General features: G+C 60.5%; 1 protein-coding gene across 2 annotated transcripts in view; it reads right to left on the bottom strand.

Annotated features, from left to right (window-relative positions):
• Positions 1-265: 265 nt before the first annotated feature.
• MORN1 (MORN repeat containing 1) overlaps positions 266-17,970 on the bottom strand; it is a 49,108-nt gene continuing 31,403 nt past the window's right edge. The window contains exons 11-14 of one of the 2 annotated variants that reach the window (XM_019976865.2): positions 13,021-13,154; positions 12,848-12,921; positions 2,424-2,470; positions 266-475 (exon numbers count right to left, since the gene is read on the bottom strand). In XM_019976865.2, coding sequence (XP_019832424.2) covers positions 327-475; positions 2,424-2,470; positions 12,848-12,921; positions 13,021-13,154 — 404 coding nt within the window. In that variant the 3' untranslated portion in view covers positions 266-326. The remainder of the gene's footprint in view (positions 476-2,423; positions 2,471-12,847; positions 12,922-13,020; positions 13,155-17,970) is intronic. The other variant, XM_019976866.2, reaches the window with a different exon arrangement.

Genomic DNA, 17,970 nt, shown 5'->3' with positions numbered 1-17,970 from the left:
CTCAGTCACCGGCCTGTGGCCTCTTGACCTCCCGTTTGGGAGCCGTCGTGGCCCCCAGCTTTGGGAAGGCCCCTGAGCCGCCCTCCAGGGCAGGAATGGTGGGAAGCAGGCTCTGGCTGGCCCGGGCTCCCCCCAGGGAAAGCATGGATAGTGCAGCTGAGACAGCAGAGAAGGGTACTGGTCACATCATCCGCCCAGCCTCGGGAGGCCCAGATGAGCCAGCCTGGTTCTGGGTGTTCAGGCAGGGACCGCACCCTCTGGTTAGCACTCAGAAGTGGTTGTTGAGCATTTTATTAAAACCAGTGGCGGGAGTCTTGGGCACCCCTCTAGCTCAGGGCTTCCGGGTCTTCTCTGGGGACGTGGGGCTGTTGGCCTGCCCCCCTCGCCAAGACCCGAAGGTGTTTGAAGGCTGTGGGCAGCGTGTGGCCCAGGAATGGAGGGGTGGTCACGTCGCGAATCATGATGACATACTCGCCTACAAGAGACGGGCACTTGGACTCAGCTCCTGCCACCCTCAGATCCTCTGCTCCCACCCTCAGGGCCCCCGGCTCAGTGCCTGGTCTAGGGCGGCAGGGCTTTCTCTTCCTGGGGTGCTGGTACAGTGTAAGTAAGTGCATTGCGGGTGAGTGAAGCCACCTCCCACCTCAGGACAAAGGCCAGTGATGACTCCGTGTCCTAGGGCAGAGTGGGGGGCCACACCAGGGACGCAGACCAGCTCAAGGCCCCCCCTCCCCGCCAGTGGGGCCGTGTGGCTGAGGGCAGGGGTTCTTTCGAAAATACTTTCCTATCTTTTTAGGAGAACATTAACTTCCTCTAGAATGTTTTTAAAAATAATTAGCCTCTGAAGACACGGTTGTCTGGCTTGTTTTGTGGGAAGGGGCGGCTCTGGGGGTGGGGTGGGGGGCCGCCCGCTGGGGGACATGGGGAGAGAAGGAAGTACTTTTCCTCCATAGTCTGTAAACTGTCTGGAGAGCTTCAAAGTTGGAGAAACCATAAAAAAGAAAATAAGAAATAACAGAAAGTGAGGTTGCCGTGGAAACCGTCCTCTCCCGCCTGAGCCCGCGGGGGCTGGCACCGGAGCGCGGAAAAAGCTCGCCGGGCTGGCCGGGGCTCCCACCAGGAATGCAGCCGCAGCCGAGGGGGCCGCGGGAGTCCGCTCCCACCGTCAGGGAACATTCCAGCACCCGGGCCTGGAAAACAGGCTGCCTCCCTGGCTGCGCGGCTGCCCTCCAACTCAGGCCAGCCTGGGGGCCCGTGGCTGCCCCATGTTTCCCGGGGCGGATGAGAAAGGGCCTCTGGGGCTGGCAGGAATTTGCTCAGCCTTGAGTCAGTTCCTTCAGAAGAAACCACGGTTCTGGGGGGCCGAGGGGCCGGGAGGGGGCCCACATTCCGCAGCCGGGGCACCGGGCCTCCCTGGCGGGCCCGGAGGAACACTGCACATGGCAACGCAGTGTTTCCAAGCAGCCGGTTTCTAGGTGTTCCCGGGAACACGCAGCCACTCCAGCCGCGGCCGAGGGCGCCCACCGGTTGGGGAGCGGCCTCAGAGCCGAGCCCGAGCCCTCAGCTGACCTTGTTCCTGAGGCCGCCCTTCTCCCAGCAGATGGGAAAGGCCTGGCCAGGGGCCCCCTTGCCTGCCTCAGAAACCATCTGAGGCCTGGCCCCAACCGCCACGTGGTCCTGCCATGGGCCCGGCGCCCAGCCTGGCCTGGCCTGGCCTGACCCACGTTTCAGAGCCGTCCACCTGGCTTCGCCCCTCACAGCCTGGACGTCCAGCCTATCCCCTGCCGGCCTCCCCCAGGTGGTGCACAGGGTGGTGGGGGGCAGCCTCTCCACCACCTCCTCAGCATGTGGGGGTCCTAGGGTTCTGCTGGGGGTGACCTCGATGCTGACCCTACTGGCTGGTTGGTAGGCATGTGTGGCTGTTGGGACAGTGAGTACCAGCCCAAAGGAAAGATGGGGGCACTGCCTGGAACCCCAGCCCTGCCCCGCACAAAGGCCCTTCTGGCTTTAGCAGGGCTTGTCAACACTCACCACTGCACAAGGGGTTGGGGGGGCCCACACCTGGAGGCCTACTGGCCTCCCGATCAGGATCCTAGAGACAGGAGCCAGGGTTTTTTGCCTTGGCCGAGGGGACGGGAGGTACCCTTGCCTGGCATATGCAGTCCTTTGAGGGGACCAAGGCTTGGGAAGACCCTCGGCCCATTGGCACACCCTCCTCCCCCCTCCCAGGCCCTCTTGGTGCTCCTTCGGAGGGCCCGGAGAGCATGGTTGGAGGCAGCTTCATGCAGCTCAGGGCCCATCCGGAGCCCCAGAGCTGCCCTTTATGACGATGTGCTCAGGGGTGGACACAAAAGTTCTGCTGGGATGGTGGAGTGACAGCCGGGGATGCCCTACCTGACCATGTTTGCCAGCTGCCTGCCTACCTGGGAAGGCCTCTGCTGCTGGCTCCACCGTGGCCACCCCATCAAGCCTGCGGGGAGAGAGGAGGAAGCTCTGAATGCACAGCCCGGCCCCCGAGTCTGGGCCCCTGGCATCCAGGCCTGAGGATGGCAGAGGCCACAGGCCGGCCCTTATGTGACCGTCTTGTCCTCCCAGGCCCACTGCTGTCAACTTCTCTTTGCTCTGCCTGCACCTGGGCAGGACAGGTGTCCCTGTGAGGCTTGGGACCCCCTGGGGCCTCAGCCCCTGAACCCCATTGTCTAATCCCAGACGTGCCCATGGATGGATGGAGCTGGAGACAGACAAACCCGGTCCCGTCTACCCCACGGGTGCTGCGCATGCAGAATCCAGGCGCGGCTTTGAGAAGTGGGTGCCAGAGCAGCAGCGGGCCTCGAGGACACGCGGCGTCTGTGTGGAGGGGACGTGAGAGCTGTGCTTATTTTCCAGCAGGAAGTGACAAGCGGCAGCCAGGACTCAGCGGTTTTGGGGCCGTGGGGCACTGGCACCCCCCACGTGAGGCGGGAGAGGAGAGGCAGCAGGTGAAGACAGGAGGGGCCAGGCCCACACGTCTGAAGGCTGGAGCCCGTCACCTGTGGCCACAGCTGCTGCAGCTGTTCCCCGAGGCCCAGTCTCAGCGTGTCTGTCTCGACCACTCCAGCTTCCGCTCTGCTGTGTGAGAGGCTCACTCTGCCTGCCCACAGGGGAGGGTCACCTGCCCAGGAGGACCTGGCTGTGTCCCTGGCAAGGACCAGCTGGCATCGTCTCCAGGGAAATGCAGGTTGCCTATATGGGGCCCTGTGCCCAGTTGACTCCTGGCCGCCTCCTCCGTTTCTCCTCTGGGTCAGACCCTCAGGCCCCCCATGCTTCCTCGGGGGACAAGGGAGCCGGCAACGCGTGGATGGCCACCCTGGATCCTCTCTGGGAGGCAGAGTCCGAGGTGCGAATTATCCTGAATTATTTGCCCTGAATTATCCTCCAAAGGGACCTGGGGGAACCAGGCAACGCCCACCCCTGTCCTCCTGGCCAGCGGTTTCCTGTTCTCAGAACCCGGGGAGGGGGGCGCTCCTTGCGCAGGCTTGGTGACCCACCAGGTTCTGACCCCTTGCCAAGCTTCGATACCACATGCATGGTTTGGGTGATAAAAAATTAAAGACAAAAGATTTCAAAATTATTTCATTTTGAGTAGGGGAAAATGGGCCTTGGCTTGGACCCAGGAGCCACGTTAAAGATTTTGAAGTGCGGGTAAGGAGGGGAGGCAGATAAATAATTCAGCTCTAAGAATAACCAGAGCCTGTCAGGCTGCCAGCTTTAAGAGAAATAAACCGGGTTACAAGAATCCTGAGAGTTTTTACAGAACCCCCAGTGTTTCAAGAAAACAGGCAGAGTCAGGAAGGAGCCGCCAGAGGTGCAGGTTAACTGACAGTTCCCGTGGACCCGCAGGCGCAGCTGCAGCCTGGGCAGCCTGTGAGGTGGCGGTTCTGTCTGGGCCCAGAAATGCCAACTGGACCCCCCTGGTGTACACAGCACTGGAATCAGGAGGGCTTGGAGCTGGGACCCTTGACGGGCTGCCTCTCAGACTCCACCTGGACCCCAGGTCGGGGGGAAAGCACACGGGGGAGACCTGTGACTTGGGTTTGGGTGGGGTGGGGAGGGATGCGGGAGGGGCTGGGTGCACCCCGAGGTCCTACAGTCCTCTGCTCTGTGATTAGGGTCTTTGTGCTCCTGTTTCTTGTGCTTGGGGTTCTTCATTGTCTGGTACCTGTGGGTTCATAGTTGTCATCAAATTTGAAAAACTTCTGGCCATTATTTCTTCAAATATTTTTTCTTTCTTCTCCTCACCGCATCACTTTGGAAGCTCTGGTTTTTATGTCTATTTGGCTTCTTGAGGTCTCAGGGTTCAGTAAGCAGGATTGGCTTACTGGGTCTGGTCATGTCGTTCTCTCTGTATTTCACTTTGGATCCACTTGCCCTCTTTACAGCTGTTACCCCTCCCTCGGACACTGCAGTTTCAACCTCCAGACGTTTGATTCAGTCTTTTCGTACCTTCCATGTCCTGTCCAGTTATCACCCGTCCAGCGTCCTTGTCTACAGATTCTTACAGCTCTGTCATTCAGGCTCAGTTTTGATCGATGGTTTTACTCTTATTATGGGGCCTGTCTTCCTGCATTCCCTGCATGCCTGGTGATCTTTGAAAAGATGCCAGACACTGGAGTTACCCTCTTGCAGGCCGGATACTTTGTATTCTTGTACATATCCTCGATGCTGTTACACTGCTTAAGAACAGTTTGATTCTTGTGGGCCTTTCTTTGAAGGTTTGTGGGGTTTAAGGTAGGATCCTTGTGAGTATTATGCCAACACTCCGTGAATTCAGCCTGGCTGTCAGAATGAGCCCCCACTTTTCACATCTTGTTTGAGTTCTGGGCATGACTCCCTTTGACCCTCTTGGTGGGTCTTTCCTGGCCTCCGGCACAATTGATCCTCTCATGCATGGGTTGATCTGTGCTCTGCAGACTCTAGGGCTCCCTCCTCTCCAGGGCTCCCATCCAGCAAACTCTCACTGCCTTCGCTTTCCAGGCCTCCCACTCCGTGTCTCCCCTTGGGGGCACTCCTGAACCGGCCTGAGTCCCCTTCCTGCGCCACAGTTGGAGACTCTAGGGGCAGCATACTGGGGGCTCCCACCGCGATGGATCCCCGCCCTTCAACATCGAATGTGAAATGTCTCTAGCTCTGTTGTGTATCTTGTCCAGTTAATTACATGTGTCCTCGTGGGAGAGCAAGTGCGGCCCCTCGTGATCCACCTTGGCTGGAAGCAGAAGCCTGAACAGACCAAACCGAGGTCTGGCACCCAGAGAGCCCAGGCTCGTCTCCCAGTGACCCGCCCTGAAGGGTGGGACTCCTTGGTGCAGGGCAGCCTCCAACTGCTGCCCCCTCACCCTGTACCTGCTGTGTGGTCTTGTCCTTCCAGGCCCCACAGCGGCATCTCGATCTGACGGATGTGTCCCTGTGAGACGATGCTTGTAGTGAAGCTCCTGGTGGTCCCCCACGAGGCCCGGGGGCCTTGCCCTCTGCCAGTCCACCGGCTGTCCCCTGGCCATGCCTTTCCCTCCTGGAGGCCCAGAGAGCATCCTTCTGGAGCTGGTGCTATACAGGACTGCACCGGGGTCACAGGGGCCCCAGGAGTCTGCCCTGGGTCTTGTCCATGGAAATGACCACGAATACGTCTGTCCCCCAGCAGAGCCGTTGCCAAGGCGATGCTCACTGATCCTGGGCACAGTGTGGGTGCCACAGCCAAGCTCCGTGTTCTGTGGCTTCTCAGTGCTTTTCCTCATGTCTCAGGTCGGGAGAGCCAATGGGTAGAGGTGAGAAAAGGGCCCTGATGGGATAAGAAGCTTGAGGCTGGCTGGCCAGACCCTGGCAAGTGGGGCACCTGCACACACCCCATTCTTTGGCTGGAGCAGCTGAGTGGAGGCAGGAGGTGGGGGAGCAGGCAGTGGACTTCCCTGGCCAGGTGCACCGAGGGCAGTGGCGAAGTGGTTCACGTTCTGGGGAGACTGGTTCCCTAGTGGGTCAGGGGTTCCCAGCAGCCCTGTCCGCCATAGACCCACAGGCCAGGGGGCTCAGGGCATGGGTTCTGGCCCTGACCCTTGTGGCTGTCAGTTTTCCAAACTCTGAAATGAACACATAGGCAGCACATGGAGTGTGGATCCCCAGACCTGATCTGGCCATGGCAACCAGTCTATGAGGCTGACCGGCTGGGAGAGGGCAGGGGCCCTTTTCTGCAGCCTGGTCAGGGGACAGCCCTGGGAAGTCTGGGTTGAGTCCAGACCCTGGCAGTGGTGGTGGTGGGGGGCGGGGGGAGGATCAAACCGGCGCTCATGGGAGCCCAGTCAAGACATGAATCAGGGACACGGTTGCCCTGAGGGTCTGCAGCTCACGGGGGCTGTGGACCCAGGGCTGCTGTGGCCCCCACTGAGAGCCTGTAAGAAACTTCCAAAATTGGAAGTCAGCTAATTGCAGCATTGCAGCTGACCCTGATTTGGGGCCAAGCTGGAAACTGTTGCTGCCTCCCGAGGGCCCCCGAGAAACAGGAGCCGCAGGCCACGAGCCCTGAGCTCAGGCTGAGGCGCAGGCCCAGTGTCTAGCCCAGCTCCGCTCCCAGGGAGAGCGGAGCTGGGAGCTCATCTGCAGAGGCTCTTCTGTCCCACGGGGTGCCTTCTGGTGCTCAGCTCTGGGCCCTGGACAGTCTGCAGGGTGCTTTCTGTTTGGGGGTGCCTGCTTGCCTGCTGCAGGGGTCCTCACCCTGGGGAACTGTGGGTTGTACCTAGCAAAAGGTGTGTGAAGGGTTAAGGGCGCTGCCCGGCCTCCAGCTTCTCCATCTGCCGTGGGAGTGATTCTTCCAGGCCTGCGTCAGGCGGGAAACATCCTGCCCTGCTGGGCGGGGGGAGGTCGGGGCGCCAGAGCAACACGGCCTGGCCAGCTGTTCTCACCCGGCCCCCACACCTGCTCTGGTTTGTTATTCCCGCTCAGACAAGGCTCACTTCTCAGTCTTTGAAAGTCTCTAATGGCGGTGCAGTGGTAAAGAACCTGCCTGCCCATGCAGGAGACGCGGGTTCGACCCCTAGATTAGGAAGATCCCCTGAAGAAGGAAATGGCAACCCACTCCGGTATTGCTGCTTGAGAAATCCCATGGACAGAGGAGCCTGGCAGGCTACAATCCATGGGTTCGCAAAGAGTCAGATGACTGAGCAACTAAACAACAACAGAAAGAAGAACTTTCTGTTTCTCTCCTGTTCCGTGAACACCCACCTGGAGGCTCTCCTAACTGGGGTAGGGCGGGGGTGGGGAAGAGGGCCTGTGGACTTTGCCCTTGTCCTCATGTGGGGATTCTTAGGGTCATTTGAGATTCAGTTCTATGGCATTTGCCTGCACACCCCAGGGCTGAGCTCTGGGTAGGACAGAGTGGGGAGTTTGTTGTTGTTCGGTCGTTAAGTTGTGTCCGACTCCTTGTGACCCTATGGACTGTAGCACGCCAGGTTCCCTGTCCTTCACTATCACCCAGGGTTTGCTCAAACTCGTGTCTATTGAGTCAACGATGCCATCCAACCTCTGTTGCCCCCTCAACTCCTGCCCTCAATCTTTCCCAGCATCAGGGTCTTTTCCAATAAGTTGGCTCTTTGCATCAGGTGGCCAAAGTATCAGAGCTTCAGCTTCATCATTAGTCCTTTCAATGAATATTCAGGGTTGATTTCCTTTAGAATTGACTGGTTTGATTTCCTTGCTGTTCAAGGGACTCTCAAGAGTCTTTTTCAGCACCACAGTTCAAAAGCCTCAATTCTTTGGCGCTCAACCTTCTTTATGGTCCAACTCTCACATCTGTGCATGACTCCTGGAAAAACCATAGTTTTGACTACAGGGACTTTTGTCGGCAAAGTGATGTCTCTGCTTTTGAATACGCTGTCTAGGCTGGTCAGGGTGCCCAGAATTGGCTCTCAGAAGCAGAGGGTGCAGGGAGAGGCCTGGGGGCTGAGGGAGGCAGCAGCCCCTGCCTGCGGCCGTGGGGGGAGTTGCCTGTTTACTCAGTCATGGGGGCTGAGGTGGGCCCCATTCCTACCCCACGCCTGGGGGTGCACCTCTCTCATGTCTGCCTGCCAGGCCTCACCAGGCCTGCCCCACTGGGCCCAGTGCACTGGGGAGGGGGTGCTGACGTTCAAGACAGGACTCGTGGACCCTGGTGTCCCCAGTGCCCCCAGCGCTGTCTGGGACTTGGCAGGCAGGGCGACGGCAGGCAGGACGCAGGCTCAGGGCGGGTAGCCTTTCAGGGGGACGAGAGCCTGTCCTAGGTGCTTGGCGGTCACAGCGACCCTGCGTGGAGGTGGGGTTCCTGGGCCTCGGGCATCAACTATCTGTTCAAGTAAAAAATTGTCTCCATCTGTGTTGGCTAATGACTGATTAAATGACTAATCACGGAAGTCTTAATTAAACCCATTTTTCTTCGAGCAAGTGGGGGAGGGGCCCCGTTCCTGGCATGTGTTAGGCTCTGGCTGGTTCTCCGCGGAGCAGTTACGGGCAAGGTCAGTGCAGTCACTGCGCTGATGGGGCTGCAGGCATGTCTTCCTGTGTGGAGCCTGTGTTCAGGATTTCGGGGAGGATGCGGCTGGAGCCACGCTCTGTGCGTTTTGACGGGAGTCCCCTGTGTGGCCGGGCAGGCTCCAGGCCACGGTTCTGAAATGGAGTCGGTCTTGTGCAGCAAGCGGACACAGTCTCACGTCAGTCAGGAACTGCCAGGGCTCTGTGTCATGCTGTGAAATTCCGTAACATGCCAGGAATGTCTCCACAGGAATGCGGCGGGGCCGGCGGCGGGGCCCGGGCTCGCCTCGGGAGCAGCGCCGTGCAGGGCCGCCTGCCGGCCTGCCCGGTGCTGGGGCCGCCCCGTGTGCACACCGTCTCTCCCAACCCGGAGCTCAGAGCCAGGCGACCCGGGCAGGCTCCCCTGATCGTGCTGAGCCAGCCACTCAGGAACCAGACTTGAGATATGACGAAGCCGCGAATGCGATGGCCAGCAAGGGCCGGAGCCCTGTGGACACAGGCCATTACCAGGGGAGGAGGAGATCAGGGCAGCCACACCTGTCTGTGAACCCCGGGCTCAGGCCCTCCCAGGTCGTGCACGCAAAAGGCCCCTTGCAGGCCTTGACTCTCTGGGGTTGGGGTCTGTGTGGTGAGGGGTCCCAGTGGGCTGGGCCAGCCTGGGAACCCCAGGACTTGGCAGTACCTGGGCACCCCTTCTCCAAAATTGGGGCACTCACCCCAAGACCATTCTGTCTTTGGAGGGGCAGGGGTCTGGTGGGCCACCGGCTGGGCTCTGGGAAGGCCCAGACCCCTAGGCCAAGGGTGCTAGTCTGCCCAGTGGACCCCTTCCTCCACTGTGTTTAGGGAGCATGCTGCTGCTGCTAAGTCGCTTCAGTCGTGCATGAAGGTAGTTTAATTAGATCCGAATATCGTGACAAAAGGCCAGAAGTCCGTCCTAAAGGCGCCCTTGTCGTGTGAAATAAAGACCCACTCGGCCCTGAAGTTGGGGGCCCATGTCTTGCCAGACCTTGTGGGGATGAAGAGACACTGCTTCAACCCTTCCTGTTCTTGGAACCCCTTGATGACGACCATGGGTGAAGCTAACACGTGACCATGTGAGGTGTCCTGTGGCTCTGGGGGGTCACCAGGTGAGGACGCACGGGGGCCCCGGGGCAGCAGGGCAGGGAAGGCGGTGACTGAATGCGGAGCCATGCAGGCTGTGGGCCTCTGGAGCCTGCTCTGAGGGTCAGGTGGCCCTGGGGCCTCAAGGTTGGCCTGTCTTGGGCCCAGCCCCGCAGTTGGCCGCCTGGACCCCTTCCTCGCTCACCAGAAGCTGAGGAATGGCTGGCTTGCCCTTGATCTCCTCCTGGGCCACCTGGGGGTTCGGGGGCACCACCTGAATTCAGCGGCTTCTTCCACCCTTCCTGGACTTTGGGATCTGACACTGAGAGGCCAAAACCACAGGCCAGCCTGGAGGCTCCAGGGTCATGGCCAAACTCGGGCCCGTGGACAGGGCGTGGACAAACTCGGGCCCCATGGGCGGGATTTTGGGGAAAACAGAAGGGTTTTAAGTGCCAGCTGCTGCATGCTCGCGGAGCAGACATCAGGGGTGGGCTGGGCTGTGCCCTGCTGGGCACTTCGTGCTCCTGTCTCACTCCTTGCAGGTGGTCAGAAGGACTGTCCCTTTGCCCCATCAGGTCATGGGGGAGATCTGTGCAAACATCCTGCCCCGGGGGGCGGGCATTGGTGTGTGCTAAGTCGCTTCAGTCGTGTCCAGCTCTTTGCGACACCCATGGACTATAAACCACCAGGCTCCTCTGTCCACGGGATCCTCCAGGCGAGGATACTGGAGTGGGTTGCCATTTCCTTCTCCAGGGGATATTCCTGATCCAGGGATTGAACGCACGTCTCCTGCATCATCTGGCATTGCAAACGGATTCTTTACCACTGAGCCCCTGAGGAAGTCCCAGGAGGCCCAGCTGAAATGAAGTATCCACAACCTCACAAGGATTCTCAGTGCAACCCAGGTGCTTCTCATTTGCCTGAGCCAGTTGCTGGAAAAGATGGATTTCTTAGAAAACCTAAAGGTGGGCTTTTAGGGTCCACAGCCAGGTTTGGATGCTGGCGCGAGGCACTGGAGCCTGAACACACGTGAGGAAGTAGTGGTGGGGATGGTGGATCAGGAGGCCCTGGGGGCCTTGGGCAGGCTCTCCACCTCTTCTCTGGGTGGGAGCCTCGGACATACAGACACCCATCGGGGTGGGGGCTCAGGGGCACAGAGCTGGGCCTGGATTCAGGAGGTCTGGAGACCAGTGCCCGCAGGAAGGAAAGGCGCTTATGGCTGCAAAAGCCTGGCCTGGGGCCTCAGGGGCAGGTCAGGCTGGGTAGGTAGGCTCGGGCCGGGGCGCTGTGGCCAAGCCAGGGTTGCCTGACCACGCTGGCTCGTGTCTTTAACCAAGGTAACTCCAGGCCCATGGGGAGCTCTGTACACAGCCAGCATGGCCGGGGTTGGGGGGTGACCCGGGAGCTTTGGGAGAATATCTCCCTGGGGTTTCTGTATTTGGAGAACAAGCTCAGAGGGGCTCCCTGGGGAGAACGGGCCAGCCTGCCCCTTGGGCCGAGATGAGGGAATGCAGCAGAGCACAGGGACCCTCTGCGATGGTCCCAGCCTGGGTGAGGACACTGCATTTCAAGAGCTTGGAGAGCCCTTGGCAGAGCGGACGGCAGGAGGAGGAGCTCGCTGCTCCTGTCTTCTCGGAAGAGGACAACAGTGAAAGCCTCCTTTTTTGCTGAAATCAGACGTTTCCACATCAGTCTCAGCTGCCGAGTTGCCACAGTTACTGAATCCAGCACATGCTTCGCTGTGAGCATCTGGGCCTGGGCTGTGTTGTGAGTTAGTCCTGGGGGTGTTTCAGCCTTTGGCTGCGCACGCACGTCCCTGAGACCGAAACACCGGGCAACGTGGGGTCTCCGTGTCTTGCAGGAGCCTTTTCTTTTTTGGAGGCTGTGCTTCTCTGGTTGTTGTGTGAAATGAGCTTCATATTTAGTTCACACACCATGACTCAGAACGATGCAGAAGGGTGGCCCCTTCCTCTGGAAATGGCGCATCCCCACACAGCCTGCGACCCCGTGCCAGCCTCCAAGTGTCCCAGCCGGCCCACGCCTGCTGGCGTCATCGTCACCAATGAGCAAGCTAATTGCAGAGTGTTGGCGGATGCAGTGGCTCAAGGCCGCTTGCCCCCTGCCCGTTTGTCCTGCGTTTCTCATTTTCCTAGAGTTTTGTGGCTGCATCTCTGCCGGCCGGTCTCTGCTCTTTTGTATGGCTGTTTCCACGTGTGCCCTAGGCTGGTGGCAAGAGGTGTCCATGGCACCCCGACCATGACTCCCGAGGGCTCATGCTGGGGTTGGAGGCCAGACCTTGGTGGGAGGTGGGAGTCTCGGAGGGCCTGAGTGGCCACATCCTCCCCTGAGCCTGGGTCTCTTCTCCAGAAGGAAGGTTCCTGTCTTTGGGGTTCCGTGGCCAAATTGCCAGCCCAGGTCTGCTTTGCCTAACCACACCTCACAGGTTCCACCCCAGGAGGAGACCTCAGATGGGGGTGCACTGGTGGCTCCTTGGGGGCTGCCCAGTGCTCAGGGCTTTCAGGTGGGTGAGGATCAGTCCCACCCGAACCTCTGGAGCTGTGGGGCTTGGCGGGGAGGTGGGGGGCAGGGGGCTCCCAGGAATTTCTCTGGAATCCAGCCTTCTTCCTGAGAAGGAACAGCTGAGGGATATCCCCTCGCCTCCCCCAATACCCCTGCACAGCCCTGCCTACTTCTTCAGACAGAAACCTGAACTCAGCCTGGGTGAGCTCTGGTCTCCTTGCCTGCAGGCCGGGCGGCTGTGGCCCCAGGTATGTGACGGCCTGCACAGACAGAAAGGGAGGCACACAGACCAAGCTCCAGGCCACGGTGCTGCCACCTGAGGGCCTGCTGCCCGCCCGGGGACCCCGACCTCTGTCCATGTGCCAGAGCGTCTGCAGGCCCCTTGAGGGAGGGGACCCCTGTGACTACTCTGCTCCCCTGGCCTCAGGCCTGCCTGGGTGAATCCCCACGTGGACAGCCGCAGGACGTGGGTGGGCTCCACCCAGCTGCCTGCTCCCAGGCAAGGCCCTCAGTGCAGGAAGTTCGCCATCCTAGACCAGGCCCCGGGCTCCATGGCGTCCAAGTCATCTCAGGCCCCGGGGATACCGGGCAGGCGGGCGGAGAAGGGCCCCATCCTGGGATGCACACACCTGGGAGGCTTGGCTGTGGCCCAGCTGATGGGGGAGGCCAGAGCAACCCCAGCGCCGATGAGTGTTCCTACCTGCTGCCTCCTGGTGGGCCTTGTGCTATGGGCGTCATCCCCCTGTGGTCCTGGCCTCTGGGCCTGCTGCCCACCTTTTAGAAGCAGCGGGTGGAGGCAGGGTTCAGCTCCCAGATCCCTCATGCATTGCCTCAGCGTCAGGCTGAGCCCTGTCGGGGGTGTCCCACCCCTACCTCATGGAGGCCCTCCAGAAACAGGATGGCGTGGTACCCTGGTGGTGGGGGCCCAAGGTGGACGTCGGAGAACTGGACGCAGCCTCGCTCTGCTCGCCGACGGCTCCCGGGACAGCGGGGCTCGTGTTTCCCGGCTGAGGGGAAAGAGGATTCCAGAAAAACAAAGGAAAAGGCCCTTTAAGTATCACAAAACAAAAGTCAGAAAGGACATTTCCTATGGCCTCTCTGAAGTGGACTTGTGTGGCTGAGGTTGTTGGGCCGTGGATGGCCACACGGGCTCTGGGGGGCCTGGCGCTACTGCCCAGAGTGCCGGCCACACGGCCATCTCCAGGGGAGTGGCTGGGCTGGTGTAGACACAGGGCCCCACTGGGTGTGGTTTTGGGTCCCCCGCCTCTCGATGCTCCTTTGTCTGCGGTCCACCATGAGGCCTGGCAGGTGGTGCTTTGGGGATGCGGGGGTCTCCTGTCACAACACCTGTGCCACTGAGGCCCTGGGTGCCCTGGACAGGCCCCAGGTCAGAGGCCTTGTGCTCAGCCAGGCAGAGCCTGAAGTCCTCTTCTGAACAGTATGACAGGAGGACGTGCCTCCTTAATGAGGGCTACCCCATGTGGTGACGTCAGACCACACCTGTGGCAGGCAAGCACAGAGCACGGAAGGGCCCACAGCCACCAGCTCCACAAGGGAGGCCGCCCCCCCAGGGGACCTGAAACCCTTTAGTGCTGGAGAACGTCAGAGGGCTGGGTTTAATCTGCCCCACTGGGGCCCCCGCCCACCCTGGCTTCCTCCAGCCCCTCCCCCAGGAGTCCTAAGGTCTGACGGCCATAGGGAGTGCTTCTACCCCTCCCCTTCCCCGTGTCTCTTCTGCCTGCAGGGGCCCCTGCGGTGTGGTGCTGTGCAGGGCCACCCCAAGACTGTCCCAAACAGACGCACATCAATCAGGCTTGCTCGCATATGGGGATGGACTCAGGGCTCTTCTGACCACCCTCTGCCCCAAGGGCCCTGCCCACGTGTACACAAGTCGGGAAGGGCCAAGGGGAGGTGGTTGGACACTCCTGCCAGCCGACTCTGCAGGGTGAACCCTTCATTGGCCCCCTCGGTGGGGGTCTGAGTGAGTGGAGGGGTGTCTCTTCATCGGCCCCCTCGGCGGGGGCGGGGGGTCTGAGCAAGTGAAGGGGTCTCTCCTCCATACCCTGGATGGGGCCCTGGGGTGCAGGCATTAACACCCCTTCCCTGGAGCCTAGCTTCTGCAGGGAGAGGTGTAGATGGACCCCAGAAGTATTTCCAAATTACAGGTGGGGAATTATTTCTCTCGGCGGGGTCTTAATCTCATTGTTACAGCGCATTATAAAAGCAGAGTCTTTGCTCCCGCAAGGACGTCCTCTATGCACGCTGTCTCCTGTCAGCTCAGCTGCCCGGGCACTGTGGATGTCCTGGGCAGCGAAAGGAACGCGCTGCTGACGGAATCGTTTCCAGCTCTTAACGCACCGCGGCTTCCGTGCGGCTTCGTGGGAGCTAACGTCTCCCACCTCTGGACAGTAAAGACCCACTCTGTGTCCTCTGCCAAGGTGACCGGCTAGTGGGCCCCAGACAGAGCTGGGCTTGCTGAGGCCATGGTTTCTCCTGGGCAGCAACCAGACCTAGGCCCACAAAGCACCGTACTGGGGGGCTGGGGACTAGGGGCCTGTGTGGAAACAAGCTGGTGTGCAAGTCCATGCACATCCACACTAAGCCCGAGCTGCCGCCCCCCGGCTCTGGGCACCAACGGGGCTGCTGGAAGAGGCCGGTCAGTCCTCCAGACCCTGCAGGCCGCCCGGAGCATGGGTGCTCCTGTGTCCTCCCCGCGAGTGAAGAGGGACTGAGGAAGCGAGGCTGGACCGTGCAGTGAGACCCCAGTGCTCTGGGTGCGCACACGACCCTGAAACCACGCAGGCGGACGTGACCAGGAGGGGACGCCGAGACCCTGACAGCAGCTCAGGACGCCTCCACCTAAGCTACGAGGGTGGGCACCCTGACCCCCAGGACGCCTGCTTACCATCCAGGGACAGAAGAGGAAGGGCTCCAAGACCCCTTTGTTGAGTGACAGAACCTGGCGCTGTCCAGCTGAAACCCCATAGGTAGCTCTACCTGCAGTCCTAGGAGGGAACCTTCTAGATTTGGGGACATGTGGACCCTAGCCTGGGGCTGGGGGCTGTGATCCTGGACACAGGAGACGGGGGAGGGGTGTCCATCCGCACAGACACGCCTGTGCTAGACACCTGGCCACTTCTAGCCACCTCCGCTCACCAGTCTCATACTTCTCAGGGGGACCCCCCCAGCTGCCCACTGCCCTCCCTGGTGATTGCCACCCCGCCGAGCCTTTCAGTTCCAGGCTCTGGATGTTCAGTTCACCCCTCATGCTCCAGCGCATGGATCCATCTCTGCCTGTACCCTGAGCACGAGCTGGTCCTATCCTCGCTCATGGCTGAGCCGTGCTGAGCCCTCTGGTCCTTGGTGCTGCTGGCCTCTGCCCATACCTCCCAATCAGGTCCCTGCTATGGGCGTGATGACCCCTCCTGACCCTGTCTGCCCTGTGACCAACCTGGTCCCGAGAGTTTGAACTACACATAGGAGAAGTGGGTGCTCCACGGGAGGGAAGACCCCACTTCTGACAACAGACTCAGCCTCAGAGACCCTGCCAGGCCCCTGGCTGTGCACTGCCTTCCCTGGTGGGCACAGGCTAGCCATTCTCCTGGCTGAGTGTGTGTGGGCCAAGTGGCCACTTCAAGTGTACCCAAGTCCTGAGGATGCTGCAGGAGAGGGAGGGAGCCCCTACCCCTCGTGTCCTGAAAGGGTCATCACTCCTGGGCGAGGGTCCTGCCTGGGCCTCCGGGGCCCTTGGGGCGGCTCCTGGTGCGTTTCTGCAGCCTCCCCAGCCAGGTGGCCCCGCGAGCAGGTTCGCGACTCCAGCTCTCTGGGGTGACTTCCGAACCTTTCTGTCGATTTTAATTACATCAATTACGGCTTTATCAGCAAAATAAAGGTCATTGTGCTGCCTCCAGGGAGCAGGAGGCCGAGCTGGCCAGGGAGAGCGGGCAGCTTGACCTCTCCGGGAGGGAAATGCCAATTAATTATCTTTTTACAGCCGACTCAATTAGACTCCCTAATCACCTGTGTAGGACACAGAGGAGGCGCAGAGACCTCGGGAATAAGTGCCGCTGCTGTGGGCCCGGGTCTCTGGGGCAGCTGGCTCCAGGCAGGACGTTTCCTCTCTAGCAAGACTTGAGCCCCTAGGAGGTTATTAGCCTGAAGAGGACGAGCTGGCCCATCTGTTGGTGGCCAGACACACCACGCCAGTCTCAGGGTAGACTCCATCAGCAAGGGGCTGGCTGGTTACAGAGATGGACACGCAGGCAGCCAGCAGCCGGCAGCAGGGGAAGCAGGGAGGTCCACGCGGGAAGGACACCTGGGGCCCTGGGTCTTGATGGCCAAGGGCAGGGGAGGCAGCCTGAGGGCTGGGGGGTCTCCCTGCCCTTCTCCAGCTGCCCAGGACCTGGGCGACAGCTCCCTCTGAGTTGTGTGCCAGCCCTCTGGGCCCCGTTTGTCCCTGGGCACACACAACTCTGCTGGGGCCTGGGATCTGGCCTGGAGGATCTGCCTTCAGCCGGTCAGCTGCCTCCCCACCTGGCACAGGTGTGCACACACACGTACATGCGCACACACAAGTCCCGACTCTCACACTCCCTTGCCCAAGAGGCCTCCAGCCCCAGGGCCACTACCCTGTGACCCTCTCCATGGGCTGCCTGATGCCAACCTGTGGATGTGGTTGAGGGTGCCGACCTCACCCCCGAACAACGGAGCTGCCCCCACAGACCAGGCCTCGGTCCTGTCGGTGGTGTTTGCCTGGGAGGGTTTCCTAACATTTGTCAAAAACCTCTTGAGCGACCCTTCCCCACAAGGCCCCTCCTCAGCCCTGCCGTGGCTCCTGGGGAAAGGGGAGGGGGAGGAAAGAGGAAGTGCCACCCCCCACAGTCACTGGAAACAGTCCAGGCTCCTCCATGTACATTCAGTGAACCAGCTGGAGGGAGCAACCTGGATGTCTGGGTGAGCTCCCCCAACACCCATCCTAGCGGCCACATCCTGCAGAGCCGTCTGGACTTCACTTCCCACGCAGTAGGCCCGAGGGCTGGGGCACCCCCTGCAGTGGACCCATGCTCCTGTCCAGGGAGACGACAGGAGAGAAACACTGGAGTCAGGGATGAGCAGCTCTGAGCCGCTGACATCTGACAGGTCAGTCTGTCCTGTTGGCTGAGGGGGTGAGCAGTGTGGCTGGGAGAGTCGAGTGCACCCTGAGCCCCCCAGGTGATCAGAAGTGGAGCAGGGACCCCTAGCCCCTCTCAGTCCTGTCCTCCTGACCTTGGAGCCAGGAGTCAATTCTGGTGCCCGTGAACCACTTGGTACCAGGAGATGGTTCAGGACAGGAGGAAGTAAGAAAGGCCGTGGGTCTTGGTTGTTTGAGGCCACAACTGCCTCAGAACCCTGCAGGTGGGTCCGTGTGGCAGGGACCAGAGTGGATGGGCTACTGTGCCCCAATCATGGCTGACATCCACCCAGAGTCCTGCTTTCTGACCCCACCTGGCACCCCCTGGGCCACACATCCTCTCTAAGGTTAGGCTGTGAGCATCCTTCACCAAGTGGGGAAACAAAGCCAGAGCCTCATCCATTTCCTCCTGGCTCCTCTCCATCTCCCAGGGTCCCCGTCTACCTGGGCCTTTCTCCAGTTTCGCTGTTGCTCACCTCTGCTGGCTCCTCCAACCCCAAACATGCTCCTCCCTAGACCTCCTTCCACACCTTGTTTGGATGCTGATACCCTGAGGAGTGAAGCCTGCTTCTCCTGGACAGTCCTTCCTGGCTCTTACGGCCTCAGTTCTCAGGCGTCCTTAGGACCAGCTCTGCCTGCTGCATTGTCCTCAC

This window comes from Bos indicus, chromosome 16 (assembly GCF_029378745.1).
Source record: "Bos indicus isolate NIAB-ARS_2022 breed Sahiwal x Tharparkar chromosome 16, NIAB-ARS_B.indTharparkar_mat_pri_1.0, whole genome shotgun sequence".
Classification (NCBI taxonomy): domain Eukaryota; kingdom Metazoa; phylum Chordata; class Mammalia; order Artiodactyla; family Bovidae; genus Bos; species Bos indicus.
The sequence above is the reverse complement of the archived record's forward strand: the minus strand, read 5'-3'. Positions and strand labels throughout refer to the sequence as shown.